This window comes from Poecilia mexicana, unplaced genomic scaffold, assembly GCF_051168715.1.
Source record: "Poecilia mexicana isolate PSO_F unplaced genomic scaffold, ASM5116871v1 scaffold_8, whole genome shotgun sequence".
Taxonomy (NCBI): Eukaryota; Metazoa; Chordata; class Actinopteri; order Cyprinodontiformes; family Poeciliidae; genus Poecilia; species Poecilia mexicana.
In genome coordinates, this window is record NW_028263377.1 from 27,780,757 (window position 1) to 27,800,812 (window position 20,056).

Below are 20,056 nucleotides of genomic sequence, written 5' to 3' on the forward strand. Positions count from 1 at the left end.
GGAGAAGGCCTGGAAGGTGAAGACCACAGTGGTGCCTGTGGTCATCGGGGCCCTCGGGGCAGTCACCCCCAAACTGGAGCAGTGGCTCAAACAGATCCCAGGAACAACATCAGACATCTCAGTCCAGAAATGTGCAGTTCTAGGCACAGCCAAGATACTGGAGGAGAGAGAGAGAGAGAGATCACCCGCGGAGGGTGAGAAGGGAATTTATATATATATATATATATATATATATATATATATATATATATATATATATATATATATATATATATATATATATATGAGAACTGATGCCATGATATATATCGGTTTTCATGGCATAGTGACTTTGAAAAAGTAACTTGATTACTCAATGAAAAATTCATCCATCAGCTGGAAAATGTGCATCTCTCTTTTCTGTCCATTGTTTACGTTTGTGACATCACTGCCCAAGGAAAAAGAGGAAAACAACAATAAATTTTCCCTAAATAAAACAACAAATATAGTAACACAGTGACTTGGATGCATAACTTTGATTATTGGATTGTAAATAGTAATGCGTTAGATTACTGGTTACTGAAACAAAAGGGGTTTATTAGAGTAACGCGTTGATGACATCATGACACATTTCTGTTCAAGTTGTTTATGGATCTGTCAGGTTTCTGATATGTGTTCCCCATGGGTTAGGGTTCCTACGCCCTTGTGTGTGCTACACATGTCCTGTGTATATTTTCTGGTACATTAATTGGTAAGATTAAAAGTAGCCAAGATATTTTAGGCTGAAATAAGAATAAATTTTTTACTTCTCTTTAAAACAGAAATGATTGCTTTATAGCGGCTGCATCATGCAGGTATTATTTGTGAGTTCAAGAAAATTTCTGCTCTGAGGATGAGCACAAGTGTCGACCTTCAGCTGCGTCAGAAGATGAAAATATTCAGAAACGGTAGCAGCGATTTATCAAGCTATAATCACTGTGACAGCAACACAAACACACAGAGAGGAAGACAAGCCAACGAGCTTAAAGCTACAGAAGCACAGAGAGCGGCTGCTGCTGCAGCACCAGGTTCATGCTGAAGGTTCAAGGACATCCCTGCTTTAATGTGCACAGCCAGAAGATGGACTACCCCCCCCCACACACACACACACACACACTGTACATATGCAGACTGAGAATAGCTGCGATGAAGCTATAATTGGAATCCCCATGAGGCAGCAGAGTGTTATTGTCCCCACACAGACAGGATCTCTGCAGCACCTCTTACTGTAGATCTGAACCCTGAGGACAGGCGCAGCGCTCTCTGCTCCGCCTGCAGGGATCATCAGCATGTCTGTCCAGCTGGCTGTGAAGTTGCAAGGTTTTTACAACAGACACAATGAACTTTTTACTGACAAATTAAACATAAGCTGCATTCCCATTACAAATGTGTGCAAATCTTTGTCAATATTCCACTAATGTCGAACAAACACAATTTTGCAATTGTGCATTAAATAAGAAACATTAAAATCACACGTGAATAAGCTTGTTAATGCAATAAGTCATTAAACATCATGGCAGCAACGAGTGTAAATAGTTATGACATATATACATAATTCAACACTCATCTATCAGCCAATCAGAGGAAATGCTGGCACCTCATTCAGGTGCTGGAGCGGCAAGCGCAGCCTACTGGGGTGCAGCTACGTATGCAGCATTTTGGGGAAATTGTAGTCAGCCATTTTACAGGCGATATGTTGGAATGACACAACTTTTTATTAACTGTGTGATGCTGTGAAAGCTCTGGTGGAGCAACAAAAACCATTTACATCCTTCTACTTCCTGTCATCTTCTTTGTGGTTTTTGCCAGTGGTAACATCCTGTTGTTGATCACGTGACTCGTATGATGCAAAACAAGTGTTTCTGTTTTATTTTCATGAAATACTTTATTTTGATATGGCTGAAAAGCCACCTCATCATAGAGCAAAAATTTTATTAGAAAACTTGAGTTTTTCCAAAATTTGTTTTTTCCATTTAGCAAATTTATTTTCGTAATTTTTATTTGGGGGAATATTGTGGTTAATGGAAACAAAGCTAGCGATTCTATACCTTCACGTTCAAAGGTCAATATTTGATTTCAAGACAAAGTCAAACATCCCAACTAATGATGGATACATTTTAATAAAAACATGTATCTTGATACTAAAACCCCAAATAATGGCACCTTAGAAAGATGGGGAACTGCAGCGATCGATATGACCTTTCCTCACTGGGTGGCCAAACATTAACTGATGGAAAAACCTCATAATTACTTAATTCTATGTTTTTATGTCTAACTGCACAATTACATCCAAGTCCAGTCTGCTGATTAAGCAACACCTGATTTATAAAATGGCACTTATGAGAGAGAAACCAAACACATTTAAGAAAAGTTTAAAGAAACTAAGAATTAAAATTTTTAAAATTGCAAATTAAGTGTTTCATGAATTAAATTGTTTTAGAAAATGTCAGCATAACTGTGCTCAGATTTGATTGTTATATGAATTTATAATTGTATGCACCACATGATCAAAGTCTAACTTTCCACATCTTGGCATAACATGGTGAGTTTAAACATTTCACACTAAAAACATGCAATGCTGCAAAATTAAAACTAAGGTCATAATTCAGATTAATTTGTTACACACATGTTAACGCGTTAAAAGGTTTAACTCAACTAATCAGATTTATTTTGTACTGTGCTTCAGTTAAAATCAATATCTGTCTTAGTTAATGAGCCAACATGTCTATTATTAACTAATATATATATAAATTATAATCATTTAGCAACAACTAAAGTTTTTGAGTTCCGCCTCTAATTAAAACAATCCGGCAAACCAGAGTGGGTCAAATTTCAACCTCAGGCATGTAAAAGACTCCAGTTATCACAAAGTATTAGATTTAAGGAAAATTATTCTTTCACACAGGGCCAGGTTGTTTCGTTAAGCTTTTTACAATTATAATTCATAATTAAAAGCCACTTCATAATCTGAAATATTTAAGTGTGACAAGAAAAATAATTTTTAACACTACAGTGTAAAATTTCCTTTAGCAAGTCCGCTGGTTTGTCCATTTCTTTATTTGTCTCTTATTCTTCAAGAAGTGTTTAGGTCAGAGTGAAGTGGACAAGAAATACTTTGCAGCAAATTGATTGGCAACTCTTTAAATGTTTTCAGCTTGTGAATAATCTTTCTCTGTGTTCGACGACAGACTTCAGATGACTAGAAATGGCTTCATAACTCTTCCAGATTGATGAGCAGCCACATTTGCTCCTTGCTGATGCCTGCCCAGTTTGGCGTTGTTTGCTGCCAGAACTCTTCCTTTTATAGAGGTGATCACACTGAAGATGATCACTTATTCAATGCATTTGATCTGCAGCTCTTGGCTGCCACTTTCACTCTCAAGTCCCAGGAAAACAGTGAGGACAGACTTTAAGCTTCATCATTGTCTAATTAAATAATTACCATATAAACTCTGTTGTCTTTTTGTATACTTGCAACATTTAAAAGTTTTTAGATCCATTTAATTTTTACCCTGCACATGAAAGACATTGAATTTTCTTTTTTACCACGACTGTTTTAATCACTAATGTTGAAGTGATAGTTGTAATTTGATGTATTTTTCAGTTTTCCACAACAATGCAGTCTAAATTGTAGGTTGTTTTTTTTATATAGTTTCACTGCAGTTCTGCTGAGTTCTTATAATCTGGGAGAGACTCTTGCATAAGAACAAATAAGCATACATCAGTTTTTTTTCAGCTAAATGGGCTAAACGTCCTCAAAAATACACGAGGACTCAATCTGTTGCTTACTCACCCAGTTTTCATCTCACTGTCATACAAAAAGACAACACCCAGGAATACAGTGCACACGCACACACACATACACACACACACACACACACACACACACACGCAGACCATTGGTGGTGTGATACTGCTGAGTCATCGTGGATCCAGCAGGGCGCTGCCAGGCCACGGGCCAGAAAACGCACACAAACAATCCTTTGAGGAAAATATCAGGACATGACATTGACTCCCACCACCCCTCACTGCTGAACACTGAACATTTCTGCACACAGGTAATGATATTCATTAAGGAAACTCCTGAGACCGTTTGTCCCCACAGTGCAGGTAAACTGACACACCGACCCCAAAATGCAGCAAGACAAGAACACACACACACACACACACACACACACACACACACTCTAACAACTTATGAGATATTTATCAACTCAGATATTCTGTAAAGTGGTGACAGTAATTTCTTTCTGTCTCAACTCTTTGCCCCGTTCCAGGTGACACAATAGTCACATTTTAATGAGAGTCAATTAAAACTTATGGTCTTGGATATTTAAATGAGTATTTTTTCATGTCTGCACTTGTTAGGCACTGAAAATTCACAACTCTACCTATATTTATATATATTTTTTGTATCAGTTGGACCACAGTTGATAATGCAGTGATTATAGCGTAATTTTCTGGAGGATAAAAGGACGCAGTACAGTAGTTTTCCAATTGGGACAATGCATACTTAATGATGCCACAGCCCATCTAAGATCTAGTCATTTGTGGAAATGTTAAGACAAAATTTACTTATTTACTTAGGAAGATTTGCTTAAATAAAATCAGTTAAATTGGAGATATCCCCCTCTGATTTCTGTCCTCAGTGAAACGATTATCAACTAAAATATACTTATTTGCCATTTGCTTATTATAAAATCGATTCTCAACTAAAGAATAATTGTATAGAATGACCAGATTTAGCGTTATGTACTTTATTTCCTTAAATTATGTTAGACTCATAAGCAAGAGGAGATTCAAGAATAATAATATTCCTTGGCCAGATTTGTTGGTCCATCCAGGGTGACCCCGCCTCTCGCCAGGAACGTTAGCTGGAGGCGCCAGCACCTCCCAACCCCACGAAGGGACAAGGGTGTTAGAAAATGGATGGATGGATTTTAGAACTAAAACATGCAGGATGCCGGGCCCCCAGGACCCACTTTGGGCTCCCCTGGTGTAGTGTGTTAGCGATAGCAGAACTAATGTTTGTGATTAGCGTTTAGGACTAACGCAGCTAACGTTTTTTGTTACCAGTGCCCACCACTGGTGGAATAAAGTAATGATCAAAGAAGTTGTTAAATTTCTTCTCTAATGTTCTCCTCATTAGCATATTGCAGGAAACCATTTAAAGGCTCAGTAAATTGTCTTTTCAGATTAATTTCCTTGTTATAGATTTAAATCTGTTCTTGTTAACCTCACTGAGAGTCTCGCTGGTCAAATGTGGTTCAGGCTTTTCCTCCTGGATGGTTTCTTTAGAAGCTGCAGTGATCACAGAGATCCTCAGTGAGAAGATGTAATTAAGCTAGCTCTCCTGGGTAAATAAGCGCTGCAGCTGCAGCAGTGGTGAGGATGGAGCACATTTCAGTTCCTTCACTTCAAGTTGAAACTGAACAATCTTTTTACACATGCTGCATTTTCCTCCAGTCTTCCTGTTAACCTGCTCCAGCTCTGTCAGATTCGAGAGGATCAGCTGTGAACAGGTCTGGGCTTTGAATAGGCCACTCCAGAACCTCCACCTTGTTGTCTTTAATCCTTCTCTGTTTTGCTTTAGCGGGATGCTTTGGGTCGTCATCTTAGACTGATGAGCCAGTGAAGGTTTAAGGAAAAAGCACATCTTTTTAAATCTGGTTTTGCTTCATTTTGTGTTTGTTGAAGCAACTTGTGATTTTTATCCTGAAAGGTTTTTACTTTACGCTCCAATCACTACAGACTCACTCACCGTAGTAGAGAAATCTGTGATGATTCGGTTGTACCCAGGGTTTGTCTTGGTTTGAGGAGCTCGTGCATGAAGACGGGTTGATGGTGGATGATAACAAATGACCTGCAGACGGGTCAGAACCGAACCACCCTGTGGAGCAGAAAAACAGAATTAAACAGTTTACTTTATAACATTATCTGCATGTTTGTGTTCCTGCAGCAATTGAGCAGAGCATCGAGCAGGAGGAAGGTCTCAACAGATCATCAGCGGACCTCCGGATCCGTAAGACACAGGTGGGTCGGGTCCAGACCCAGTCGTGGTCTGGACAGCGCCTTCTCACATTCAAACCCGTCATGTAGCAGAACCAGACTGTCGACCTCTCCAGAACGGGTCAGCAAACGATAAAAGTTTAATCCGAAGAGCAGAAGTCCTTGTTTGTCATGTGACTGCTGCTGATTAAACGTGTTCAAACTGACACGCATGTTACAGCCAGACGACAGCTTTCACCTCTCACCCTAACCCTCACACACACAGAGCAGCTTTATCACTAAAACAATTATTTTTTAGCTTTTTAATTCATTCCTGCTCAAAGTTCCTTCTGAACGTCACTTCCTCATGCTCTCTCGCTCGGCAATTGGCTGCAGCCATCATGTCTGCTGCTGCCCAGTGGACAAGAAGGGAACTGCAGCCACTAACGATAGCAGGATCAGCATATTGGGGCCGTTGCAAATGGAAGAAAGGAGTACAGTCATCCCTCGCTGTAACGTGGTTCACCTTTCGCGGTCTCGCTGCTTCGCGGATATTTTTTTTGTACAGTTTTTTTCACAGTGCATTGTGTTCTGCGTCCTGATTGGCTAAATTGTACATAATACAGATTGGCCATTCAGAAGATGGAAACTGAAACTTTGAATGCCTGCTGAAAAAAACTGTAGCCGGAGGCTCTGCAGCAGATCCAGCTGTGAATCTCGAGGGGCAGGTTGGTGGAGACGCTTTAATGCCACGATCACATTAAGGCCCGACTGATGAACACGCACATCAGCTGACCTGGAAACAGGTTTTGTTCTTTGGTTTCAATGTAGAGTATTTAATTATGCTGTGTGATAATGGTAAAAAACTTAAGGTAACTACTTCGCGGATTTCACTTATCGCGGGTTATTTTCGGAACGCAACCCCTAAGAAAAACGAGGGATCGCTGTATATTTCAACAATTTGGAGAAGAAGAATTTTTCAAGTTTTTAATAAAATTTTTTGAGTTTTTGAAAGCTTATTTACTGCCTTTTTTCTATCTACAGTATCTCTAATTTGCTGTTTTATTTTATTAATCATGTGTAACCAATGTTATTAAGAGCCATTGAGGAATCTCCAAATGATCGGTTCAACAAAAATAAGTTCTGAGTGTCTGGATGTAGATCATGGAGTTCCAGCTCTGGTTCACAGGCCTTCCCAGTTAAACCAGTTCATCCACATTCAACCAGTTTTCCTCCTTGTCTTTCTCCAGCACTCGACGCTGTCGCGTAAATTTGTGGAGGTGATGACCGAGTACAACACCACGCAGTCCAAGTACCGGGACCGCTGCAAGGACCGCATCCAGAGGCAGCTGGAGATCAGTGAGTTCAACACCCAACATGGCGGATGGTAAACACAAACAATACCAGCAGCAACAAACCAGCAGCAACAAACCAACAAACCAGGCAGAAACTCCAGATATTGAAACAAGTTCTGCTGGAGATTTTTTGCTGTTAAATGTTTTTTCTCTCCACTGTCGCTACATTCATACTCGGTAGAAGGGATTGCTGTAAAGACGAGTCAACGCAAGCAACTGTCTACTGTCGCCCCCTGCTGGTCCAGGAGGAGTGAATGCTGCAAGTCAACGACTCGATGTTCTGCTGGGATTCCTTAGATAGAAACTTCTGAATAATTAATTATACTGTACTGTGTAAGAAGTAGGATCAGTTGGAATGGATGTGTGAATGAATTTAAATGATTTTTCTTGCAAAGTGCCTTGAGATGGCGCTTCAGAAATAAGCTGACTTTATTTACGCTGCTGAAGGAACCGTCCAGAACTTCAGTTTTCGCTGCAAAGAACGAGCTTTCGGCGGTTCAAGATGGCCGAGGACAGCATTACGTTACCGCCAGTGCAGAGCTGTCTTTGGATCGGCAGCAGGTGGAGGAAAAAGGCTGGAAACTTCTGTGCCTGAAAGGTTTAAATCAGGAGAAATGTCTTCCAGTTTGGTGGCGATCAGTGGATATTTTAAATCAAAGCCTGTGTTCACACTACAGGCCTCGACGCTCGGTTACGATTTCTTGTGAAATCCACGTTTTGTTTTTTTTGTGTGGTCGTTCACACTTCTAAAAATATGCAGCATTTGTGTGATCTCCTGTGTGAACTGCAAGCAACCTAAAAGTTGTAATATTACGACTTTATTCTCGTGGCATTACAACTTTATTTTGATAATATTTTGATTTTATTCTCTAATTATTTTTGAGTTATTCTCGTGATATTCGACTTCACTTCCTGAACTTGCTCCTGTGACCTGAGGTCGGTCAGAACAGAAACACAGAAACATTTTATCTCTAAGCTGGTTGCCCTTTGGTGAAATCCTGCGTCATAAATCATACTCCTTCTGTTGGTTGGACCCTAACGGATCAAAACGGCAAATAAGATGCTGAGTGATGTGACGGGTTGCTATGGCGATCTCCTGTGAATAATCTCATCGTTTCTGCTCTGTCTGCAGCTGGAAGAACCACCACCAACGAAGAGCTGGAGGACATGTTGGAGAGTGGCAAACTGGCCATCTTCACCGATGATGTAAGCACCGCACCTGCGGTCACTTTAAGGTGGAGCCTTCTGCTTCCTGTACGCATCATCATGTGGTCAGGATGCAGAACGGCCACAAGGTGCGCTGAAACATCAAGTGAAGGCAGCCTTTGCTTCTGGACATGGGAAGGAAAGCTGAAGAAAAGCCGCCACTGCTTTTATTCTGAAGGAGTTCATATTGTTTTCTTCTTCAAATTAAAAGCGGCCATGACTGCAGGGATTTAACAAAACACCTGGCTGCAAATGACAGCTGAGCTACTCTGATTGAAGCCACTTGTATTGTGATGTCACAGTGTGGTGACCAATCAGCACAGGTCAGTAAGGTTCAGGTTTACAGCAGGTGTGGAGTTAGTCTGAACAGGTAAGTCCGTCCAACTGCCAACGAACCAAAAGAGACGACAAACGACAATAAATCATTCAAAAAGCAACTAAAACTGGAACCTGTGACTTTCATTTCACAGGCGAAGATGGAAAACAAAACGTTTCTTTACCAACTAACCATATTATGACCAGAAAATAGAAACAATCCTTTTTCCCCTTTATTTAACCAGGTAAACCCCGTTGAGATCCAGATCTAATTTTCAAGAGCAATTTAAATGACTTGTTGTACACAATGCTGACAAAACTAATACAGAAACAGATAAACATTTGAATTGATGTTAAAATCACAGAGACAGAAAAAATGTAGGTGGAAGCATTAGCTTAATTTAACTACGTCTAATTTAAAATGCTAATGCTAACTAAGCATTTAATAAGGCTAATCAGGAAGTCAACTCCAGCTAACAGTGTAATAATCCTTGCTACTCTGAAAGCTAACTGCAGCTAGCACAATTAGCTGTAACCTAACTTAGGCTAATTATAGCTGATTCAGAGTCCAACTTCAGCTAAACTGACAGATAACACATCCATAAATTATTTCTCATCTTATAAAACAATTTTTACTTATTTTGAAGCTAATTGTAGCTAACCGTATGCTACAAAATAATTACAAAATCATTTCAGCAAATCTGGATTTCTGGATTTGCGGTTTGTTTGGCTAATTAGCAATTAGCCAAATTGCTAATTTGAAGGTAATCTGGATGCTAACCTGTCTAATTTCCCTTTTTCTTTATTTTTTGTACTTTGTGTACAACTGGTCCATACAGATAAACTTATCCAACTAGCTAACTTAGAAGCCAGTAACTCATTTTTAACTGTATGTTGATTATATAAAATTTAAGTCGATAAATATTGTAGATGTTGAGTTTTTTCTTTTCTTTGAGACGAGCAGATTTAAACTGCGGAAAAATGTTCTAATAATTTACTATTTATTAATTTATTATTATTATCTAATAATTTACCAAATTTTAGATTTTATCCTCTTTTCTAAAGTTACTTCTGTAGACTTTGTTGTTGTTTTTTTGACGTTCTGTGACGGGGCAGAGAAGACAGAATATGCTTCTGTAAACTTGTTCTGCAGATCAAAATGGACTCTCAGATGACCAAGCAGGCCCTGAATGAGATCGAGACCCGACACACCGAGATCATCAAGCTGGAAAACAGCATCCGTGAGCTCCACGACATGTTTGTTGACATGGCCATGCTGGTCGAGAGCCAGGTAGGCCACAGGTGTTGGAAAGCTACCTGATCCCATAGAGGAGTTGCTTGGTGTCGTTTAAATTCAGATGTTTGTTTTAGGGAGAAATGATTGACAGAATTGAGTACAACGTAGAACACTCTGTCGACTACGTGGAGCGAGCCGTCTCCGACACCAAGAAGGCCGTAAAATACCAGAGCCAGGCTCGCAAGGTAAGGCTCTAGCTTCCCCTGATGAAACTCTGCTCCGGACCCCACCGTCCATCCAGCAGGCTCCTTTTCAAACTGCTAACAGAAGGCTAGCAAAAATGCTAAAAGGCACCAATTTGTCCAATCGGAATCCAAAAAATGTCCGTGGAGCTATTCCTCCATTTAGCATAAGACACTTTTTGGCAACAGTGGTTAACATCTATGAAGACTCCTTCATGTCCATGACAGTGTGGAGTCAGTCTTATGCTCTCCCTTCCAAATACAGTGTTGCCTCTTCAACCAACAAATGACTGGATTCCAACTGCAAACTCCAGAAACTCGTGCAGCTGCCTCCCTTCAGGAACTCAAACCTTCCTGTCGGTCTTTCAGTGTCTTAAAGGAATTTAATGTCCAGAATGGGATTTTAGCTGCAGAGGAATTGCATTCCTATCAGACGACTAACTATCCAGTTTGAACTTAAAGTGCTGTTTTTAGCTGTTTTTGCTTGAATCTTTAACATTCCAGTATTTAACTATGCTAGCTTGCTTTCAGACTCTGTTCTGCTTCGCTCACTATTTGGTGAGAAAATCATTTTAAAAAACGAAAATTTGCACAACCAGTCAAAACAACAGCACGCGCCGTCCTGCATCGACACGTCGCGTTAATGGAGACAGAAACCGGGGGTTCAAACTCACACAGAAAGATTTTTATACAATTTTTGTCCAAATTTCCCTTTCCGAAAATCTTAAGGTGCTAGCCTAGCATGTTTGTTGCAGTTGTATTTACCCAGAATGCCCTGTGCTGCTTTTGTCCGGTCCCTTCAACCGAATCCAGACCAGTTAAATTTTTTGTTCAATTACAAATTCACGCCTCCTCAAATGAACCGCCCTTTCTGGGAAACGGCCTGGAGACGGATTAAATCGGACTGAACAGAGCTGGAGGGAATTCAGCCTCAGATTTCTAACAAAAGACAACACTAAACGTTTTAAACAACAGGAAACGTCAAATGAGAAAGTGGTTCCAAATGTTTTCCCTCATCATTCATGCGTTTGCTTCCTACTGTCGCCCTGCAGAAGAAGATCATGATCATCATCTGCTGCGTCATCCTCGGCGTGGTCCTGGCGTCGACCATCGGCGGCACGCTGGGCTTCTAAGACGTTCCTCCACCTGCTGCCATGATGACTGATGCCGACCGACTGACCGACAGCCAGCAGAGAAAAGAAACAGCAACGACAACACAAAAAACTTGAAACACAAATGCAAGACCGACAACCAATCAGCTAGGAAGAGATAATCCAATCACAAATAAGAGGAAACACCACGGGTTTGGGCGGGGTACAAAAAGCTAAGAAGAAAACACAGTAACACCACATGATAGGTGACTTATCCACACAAGAGAGGGAAAAATAAACCTATTTATGTAAATGTATTGAACAACACATGGGTTAGCTACCTGTAAAAAGTGATAACCTCTAATATAACTTTTACTTTGTTGTTTGTTTGGCTGTTTTCCTATGTTTTGAAGTTCCTTGTTTGTTTTTTTCGGGAGTCTCCGAGGACAGTGACGGCTGCTGGGTGGGAGTCCTGTGGGACAAATCTGTCATTCGGGTTCCTCACGTTCATTTCAGAAAACAAACAGCTAATGCATAGATGTAGAAAACCCGAAAGTTGGGGAACGATGTTAATGTTGTGCCTCGCCGTCAGCTAGTCCACCTCTCATTGGCTGCTTTGCCTGTCATCCACCTCGGCCAGCCTGTTACCGGAGACCGACTGGACCCTGAGAGCAGATGTTTTCACAGCCGGCTGCGGTTGGGAAAACACCGTGTTGACAAGGGGGAGGTCAGACTCCCCTGACTGTTGCATCGATCCAACCAAAGAGTTGGGGAGGGAGGGCCTCTGACCGTCCTGGTTATTCTGATTGGCCAGCGTAGGCGACAAGGTGATACCTGAGGGCTGGGTGGAGATGGACAGTTAATCTATGCAGTTTAGATACAAGAAAGACGACTTGTCCCGCCTACCAACACAGAGATAGCCAATGAGAATCTGTTAAAAGCCAGGGCCGTCATCCTCAAGCTGCTCTTTTCAAGGAGTCAACAAAAAATAACGGAAACGCATCAAAACCAACAAACAGGCGAAACCAGTTACCCTGGTGTGGCGATGGTCCTGTGGCTGTTTGTGTTTCGATGGCGAGCGTTTGTTGCTTTTGTCGTGCTGCTGTTACGGTGTGTGCGTGACGTATCCTGTGCTGTATCTGCTTAACATTGTGTTACCGTTGAGTTTGTGCGATCCGACGCGTCTCCGGTGTGTTTGTGTTGGAGAAGCTGTGATGTTTCGGTTGCCACACATGAAGGCATTCCTGTAGATAATGTGAAAGGAGCATCACTCCTCTCTGCATGCCGAGACAGGATGCTCCAACAACCCGGACTAGGAGTACAGCAGCTTCTACGGCCAATTCACATTCTCTATGGTGCATTTCCCTGGAAGGTGGATCAACGTGACACACATTAATTCACAACATGAACATGTCATATATGTTTTAACTTCTGACGTAGACAGACCCCATGAATGTTGTGTTACTGCCAGTGTTAGGGTTAGTCTGAGCCGCTTTGCATGGTGTAGAATTCGCTTGTGTTTGTGTAGGTTGTGCAGAAGCTTATTGAAGATTTATCATCCGTTTTCTAGATACTTTTTCTAAAAACCGTGAAAGGCATTCGTGGTGTCCGACCTAGTATGGTGGAAAACATTCAGAAAATACAAAGGGTTTGTGGCTCGTAACAATATAGCAAGAAAATTACTTTTTAAATTATTGAAAGCTATTTCTAGCTAATCTGATCCTTGATATTTCAGAAGCTAATTCTAGCTGCACCAAAACGATCCAATCTGGAAGCTAATTATTGTTAATAAGCCAATTCTAATTTTAGAGGAAGCTGCCTGTAAAGATATTTAATTATACAGAATGAAAAGTATTTATTTGACTGTTAGCCTGTGAACCACATTATGCTAATTTGGAAGCTAATCCTTGTTAAACTGGTGGACCATTTTAGCTAATCATAGATTTTAGCTAAAAAAAAAATAGACAAATCTCCAAAATCATTGGCCAATTCTAACTTAAAGGAAAGATATCTGTAAAAACATTTGATTTTACAACACAAAAAGTATTTATCTGTAGTACTTTGTACGTTATTAGTCTGTAAATTGTGAACCAAATTAATTTGGAAGCAAATCCTTGTTAACCTGGAGGATAATTCTAGTCAAGAAATTTTAGCTAATAATTAAATAATACCTGCAGTAAAATGTGAGTTTAAACAGGTTTTTATGCTGTGTTTGCAGTAGCAACCTACCCATTGCCCAAAGCATGCAAACTAGAATGCTAACTATGTGGAACCACTAGCTAATTTCAGCTAGCTATTAGAGTTAGCAGTGTTGAACTCACTGGGACAAATCCCCACGTTTACAATACCAAGAACATAAATGCTGCAGGAACGTTTCACTGTGCTTGAAATCTGGGGTTTCTTGGAAAGGTAGCAGTACTGGATGAAAAGCTGAAAATGGCCGAACAAATTGTTGGTTTTACAGAGTGATGCAGTCTCACGGCAGCTCATGAAAATCTTTACCTGCATATGTTTTAAAAATATTGACAAATTTGCTCAGATTATCCAAACTGTGAGGGACTCTTCCATTAATAAAGCATCTGAGTTGCTAGGAGTCGGTTCAGACTGAGCTTTTAATAATACTCAGTCTGAAACGTTGCTGTGTCTGTTCGGAAAGGTTTGGTGAGGTGTTCGTGATTTGCCAGGACGCTGGTTGGGTCTGAGGTTCTGGAGGAATGCGCTCAGGCTCTGTGATACGGAGGTCATCGTACTTCTGTTGAGGCCTGCGCTGGAGGAAAAACCACCTTCAGATCCCTCCGCACTCCCTGCCAGAGCAATAAGCTTCAGTTCAGAGTCCAGGAAGTAGTCGTTGTTTAGTGGAAAACGTGTTTTTTCTTGAGATGTAGAAGTTAGCATCGTTAGCTTTAGATGTCTGTGATGCGCTTGATGTTCTAGTTTCAGGTTTGGAGAAGATTGGGGTCTACTTAATTTATTCTTTGGCTTCAATAAACCAAAACTGTTGTGTTCACCAAAGTGTCACCCTCTTCTCCCAGCAGCAAAATCCAACAAATCTCTCAAACGGTCCGTCTGTAGATTCAGGATGATTGGATCCTTTCTCAGCTGTTGTCGTTGGTTTTTAGTGGTTTCCAACAGGTAAAGAAACGTAAACCGAAGTGGATTTAATGACTTAGCGAGTTGAAATCTCATTGTAACCTCATGCATCAGATTTTTTTAAAAGTTAGCTGCGCTTTTCTTCCCTCAGCGCCATGGTCTATTGGATGGTTGTCCTGTGGTGGTTGAGGTGGACGAACATGAGCGGTGTCAGGATGCCGTCAAAGCACCAGCCAGTTTGTTGACAATGACGTGTTTTGTGTCTGTATTTTCTGTAAAGTTCCTGTCTCATCCATCAGGCCCCTGAAAACGCATCAAACCACAAAGACGTCACCAAAATGATTCAGAGGGTCGGTTCGCCTGAGTGTCCGGCCCTCCCGGCCCTCTTGTCTTGTGTTGTAGTCGTTTGGTTGTATAAAAAGATGGCGACGCGCGTTGGGAGTCTGACCTTCCCCTCCATCCTGCTGTGTGTAATAACTATAACGTTAATAATAAAAAAGGCATGCAAAGCGTTGTGGAGTTTGCATGAAGGTGTTTTTGTACCCCACCCCGCCCTCCTTACCGTGCACTTTACCACTCATCGGACCTGTTTGATTAGCACATTAGCTACTAGCCACAACTTATTACCTGTTATTAATTGATCTGCGTTTCAGTATTTCTGTTAGACGTGTTTTGTTGGAACATAATTGTTTTATTTAAATGTGAAAGGCTAAACTCCCGTCAGCTTCGGTCATTCAGGTCCGTCTGGACTTCTCGCTGGATTTCACCCCGCCTTTATCTGCCGGGCTTGTTTCCTCCACCCTTTGTTTGCTGAGAAATGGCCTGTAGGCTGACCTCCGGCTGCTCCTCCACCCATCGTTGTGCGTGTGCAGCATGTTTCCCTGCGTCTTCGGTGAAGACGGCGTGTTTGTGAGCGCGTGTTGGCAGCACGGGTTTATCTCAACGTGCAAAGCGTCAGACTGCAGTCCGCCGGGTTGCAGCTGTTTTCACAAGTTGTTAAAAAATTGCGACTAAGAGGATCAGAGCCCTAAATGTACGCGATGTTCACTGTTTGTTTGATTCCAACCAAAGCCTTCTCCCTCCCACTCGTGTTCTCAAAATGTCCGCCGCTAGAATCGAAGAGCACAAAGCAAGTGAAGTTTACACCGAGACGTTCCTCAAATAGATACAGCAATTTAAAAAAAGCAAAAATTAAAGTGAAAAGCCTGCCCTGATCCCCCCCACGCACCACCAGCCCTCACTGCATGATGGTCCTTCCCTGCATCAGCTGATCCGACCAACCTGAACAACGTCTGCCTCCAGTTCCTTTTCTCCTGTAGATGCTAGTTTGTGGTCTGATTAGTGGAAAATATGGCACATAATCATAACCAGAGACAACGGTGGTGCTTTCTTCTTCTATTCAATAACTGCTCTTGTTTTGGTGTCATTTTGTTTTTCCTGTACAGTTAATCAGTCGTCTTCACACCTCCGGATCAACGCGCTGCTGCGGCGGGAGCAAGAGAAAAATTATTCAAATTATAGATTATTGTTAATTATGATGCACATTTATGTGTAAATTTGTGGGAAAATATAGAAATTAAACTCAAAGTTCAACTTAATTCCAGGATATCTAACAGTAAGGCCAGTTTTCTGTTGCTTTCAGGCTGAAATATGACCCGAGGTCCGTCAACCTACCTGACCAACACCGGAGAACATTTAGAGGACGTGAATTCATAAAGATTTTCACCAAACGGGAACGGACCTCGGATTGTTGCAGAAAACTTTCTGATGCCCCACCTTGGAGAAACATGGATTTATAAAAACTAATCTCTTTGCAAACATGCGGTTTGTTGCAGATGTGCATCCAGATGTTTGCATAATTCAGATGTTTTCCAGGAGAAAGTTTGAAATAAAAACATTTAGTTATCAGAGCTCCACAAACCGCCAGCGAGCGTTGTCCGCGGCGTGACGAAAGACTGCAGCGACTAATATATAAACAACAATATATAAATATTTTCATGTAAATCTTACACCAACATACTGTATGACTGTGTGTACATGGCCGCGTGCCATTACTGCTTCTGTGGGCGTGGTGCCGTTTTTCTGTCAGAGCAGGAAGCGAGCGAGCAGGAAGTGGATCATCCTGAGGGGTTCGGGCGCGGCGCAGAGGCTCCAAAGATCGACTCTGTTAGCCAAACACTCCGCCGTGTTGCTCCTCCGCTATCGTCATTTTGCTTGAAGTAAACATGAGTCAGTCCTACTTTTTACCTCCTCATTTGTCGGACCAGAACCTGCTCGGCGATGATTTTTGTCTTCATGGGACGATTTTCGGAAACAAAACCTGCTGCGCGTCCTGCTCTGATTACATGAAACTTTGATTTTTTTTCGTTGCAGTAAAAGCTGTGACTTGTTTTGAACTGATTTTTTTATGCTTGATCCAAACGTCTCTTTGCTCTCTTCATCAAGCGAGACAGTATTTGGTTTCTATCAGTGTTTATTTTTCCTGAGTGGGAGGAGTTAGGGGAGGGGTCAAATAGATAGACCACACCCACATAGTCCCTGCCATATTAAGAAATACACTTAAATAACATTATTATTATTATTATTATAGTTGTTGTTGTAATAATTCTAACCATAAAAGGCAAATAAAATGCAGAAAAACATTTGCAAAAACCCAGGAGAGTGAACGGCTTCACACGGTGATCAAACAGAAAAACTTTTAAAAAGGGAGGTGACCACGATTCCATGATTTAAAGAAGTACAAAAGGAGTTATGTTATCATAAATAATAGTAGTAATATTGAATATTGAATGCTCGCAATTTTGTCAAACTGAAACTGGAATCTTTGTGTTCTGTAATTATTGTAAATAACTTCAAAGAGAGAAAAAATGACTTGCATGTCTATGTATAAATCTACTGAGATATTTATTCCCGTCAAAGTTGACAAGCACTTCGATGTCTGTCCTTTTTCGCTGCTTTTATTTCCCGGACGTCGCGTGTCCTAAGCCCCGCCCCTCCGCTCTCCGTCGGCGGCAGAGAGACGGCGCCGTGTAGCTTCCATCGCCGTCGTTCTCCGCCTGGCTCAGTCCGGACGCTGTGTCCGCTCACGGCCGCTCCTCCGTCCATAACCCCAAATCCAGAGGCTCCGCCCACTGGCTCCTCTGATGAAAGTGCTTCCCTCCATATTAGGAAACTAAACCCCGCCTCCAGGGCCTTAGAAGCCACGCCCCTGGTCCCTCTGGAAGTCCTGTTCAGGGTCACCACCTTTCAGTTCGACGTTGTCTCTCCGCCGCATTTCGCCAAACATCCGACCTTTTCCTGTCTGGTTCCCACTTAGCCTGCACCCAGTCCTCCAAAACTGACTCAGTTCGACCAGCTCATAGCCATATCCAAGCGACAGTGCCCAAACAGTCTGTAAACTACAGGTCAGTTGGACTGGGGTCAGCAACTCAGACAGAATCGGTGGTGGTGGTACGCATCAACTTTAGAGAAAAAGCACACATCCACCGGATGAAGCAAAGGGACTTTCTTGCTGATCTTCATGCTCTCACTAACCAAACCACCTCTGACACCAGTAGAATAAAACTAGATTTTAATCCGAGTTGCGTATTCAGATTTCCACCAGTCTTCCTCCTACCCAACTTTCCTCATTTTTTATTCCCAGAGGAGTTCCTGGAGGAGATCGGAGCTCTGGTTTCTCGAAGTCGTCAAAGGGATGCAAGAGCATAGTCCAGGACGAGCTAGCATAGTCCAGGACGAGCTAGCATAGTCCAGGACGAGCTAGCATAGTCCAGGACGAGCTAGCATAGTCCAGGACGAGCTAGCATAGTCCAGGACGAGCTAGCATAGTCCAGGACGAGCTAGCATAGTTTAGCGAAAGTTAAAGTTAAGTAAAGCTAACTGAGTTCACTAAAGGCAAGCTAAGCTTAGTAAAAAAAAAGTTAGCTAAACTCAGCGTAAACTAGCTACGTTCCCAGTGAACCAGTTGTAGTTCTTGTCGTTTTACGCGGTCAGGCCGTTTGGCGGCTTCGAGGTCTGCGGTCCGGCCGGAGTCGCCACCCAATTCCAGGCCCGGTCTCCAGCCTCACACAGGCCTTTCGTAACAAAGCGTGCAATATTCAGAGAAACAAGGGCTGACCTTATCATGCAGAGGCGACCAGGCCGGCCGATGCGCCGTGCTCTCCAGCAGGAACTCCCGACGCAGAATCCCGGCGTCCAGACGCCATGATGACGCCATGATCCGGGGAGAAACACGCCACTGTTTTTGTTTTACTATTATTATTTTTAGGCGGCTGCATGCTGATCCTGTGCTGGGGGAGGAGGTGGGGGGGACGGCAGAGAAGAGACGGAGATCAGGAAAAAAAAATGTCCGCACAGTAAAAAATCGCAGAAAGAGGACAGCGACGTCGCTCTTTGCACGCAACTTTGACCGGAAATGCAACTCGTGTCCCGTTTTTTTTGTGTGTGTATGTGTGCGTAGCGTAATGTAAAGCGATCTGTCCCCCCTCCTCCCCCGCTGCCCTCCTGCCCCTCCTGCCCCCTCTCTCGTACTGCTGTTGGCTGTTCTGTTTAGTTCATGTGACGTGCCAGTATCCCCCCCCTTCTTTAACCCCCCCGGAGCCCCTCCTCTTCCTCACCCCCCCAGCCTCACCCTTCCTCTCTTCATGGATCTTTAAGATGACAACTCTATGCAGATGCTGTCTTTTATAAGTGTGTCAAAATTTTAATTTAAAATAAAAACTAAAAAAACAAACCCTGACAGACATATTGAAATGAAACAAAAAATTAATAAAGAAAAGGATTGTTCAGTGTACTCTGTGGCGTCATGGGATCATTATTGCTTTGTGGGTGGATGGATGGATGGATGGATGGATGGATGGATGGATGGATGGATGGATGGATGGATGGATGGAGATCATGAGGGGACTCAGCACAGAACCGTGAGGAACACCGGAGGAATTCAATTTCAGCCCAAAGCAGTAAAACTATTCAACATGACTGGAAACGTCAGATCGGCTCTAAAATAACGTCACCAACATTTGATGCGACTCCTGCACGCCCCCGTGTGGCTGGCCTGGGATTGTCCTCTCTGCAGCTGCTGATGGAAACACGGGGAAACTAAAACTGTGGAGAGTGAAGAGTGCCAATTAAAAATAATATAAGAAATAATTTTAATTTACTTTATGTCTGAGGCAGCCAAGAGACGTCAGGGTCTCTGCAGAAGCAGCCAATCAGATGTCAGTGTTCCCAATCATCCCACCTACCATTTTGTGCTTCATCAAAGGAATATGGAATCATTTATGAAATGATGAAATAATATAGTTCTTAAAATGAAAAACATTTGAGGTACATATCATTTCCATTTATTTCCAGTTTTTTTTAAAAAAAGAATGTTTAATTATTTCAGAAGTATTCATTATAATTTAGCACTCTTCATGCTCCACACAAAATTGAGAAAAACATGAACCATGTATGGAGACCCAAAAGTACCACAATCCAACAAAAGAATATTTCTACTTCTCATTTATAAAACAT

General features: G+C 42.0%; 2 protein-coding genes across 2 annotated transcripts in view; one reads left to right on the top strand and one right to left on the bottom strand.

Moving 5' to 3' along the window:
* Window positions 1-17,161, top strand: part of LOC106923658 (syntaxin-1B) — a 49,825-nt gene extending 32,664 nt beyond the window's left edge. Inside the window, exons 5-10 of the mRNA XM_088007826.1 lie at window positions 5,978-6,051; window positions 7,257-7,365; window positions 8,494-8,567; window positions 10,036-10,173; window positions 10,254-10,364; window positions 11,414-17,161. Coding sequence (XP_087863952.1) covers window positions 5,978-6,051; window positions 7,257-7,365; window positions 8,494-8,567; window positions 10,036-10,173; window positions 10,254-10,364; window positions 11,414-11,494 — 587 coding nt within the window. The 3' untranslated portion in view covers window positions 11,495-17,161. The remainder of the gene's footprint in view (window positions 1-5,977; window positions 6,052-7,256; window positions 7,366-8,493; window positions 8,568-10,035; window positions 10,174-10,253; window positions 10,365-11,413) is intronic.
* The window catches only part of LOC148158175 (uncharacterized), a 39,381-nt gene extending 19,390 nt beyond the window's left edge, over window positions 1-19,991 (bottom strand). Inside the window, exons 1-2 of the mRNA XM_088007825.1 lie at window positions 18,660-19,991; window positions 5,780-5,908 (exon numbers count right to left, since the gene is read on the bottom strand). Coding sequence (XP_087863951.1) covers window positions 5,780-5,908; window positions 18,660-18,758 — 228 coding nt within the window. The 5' untranslated portion in view covers window positions 18,759-19,991. The remainder of the gene's footprint in view (window positions 1-5,779; window positions 5,909-18,659) is intronic.
* Between the last annotated feature and the right edge of the window lie 65 nt (window positions 19,992-20,056).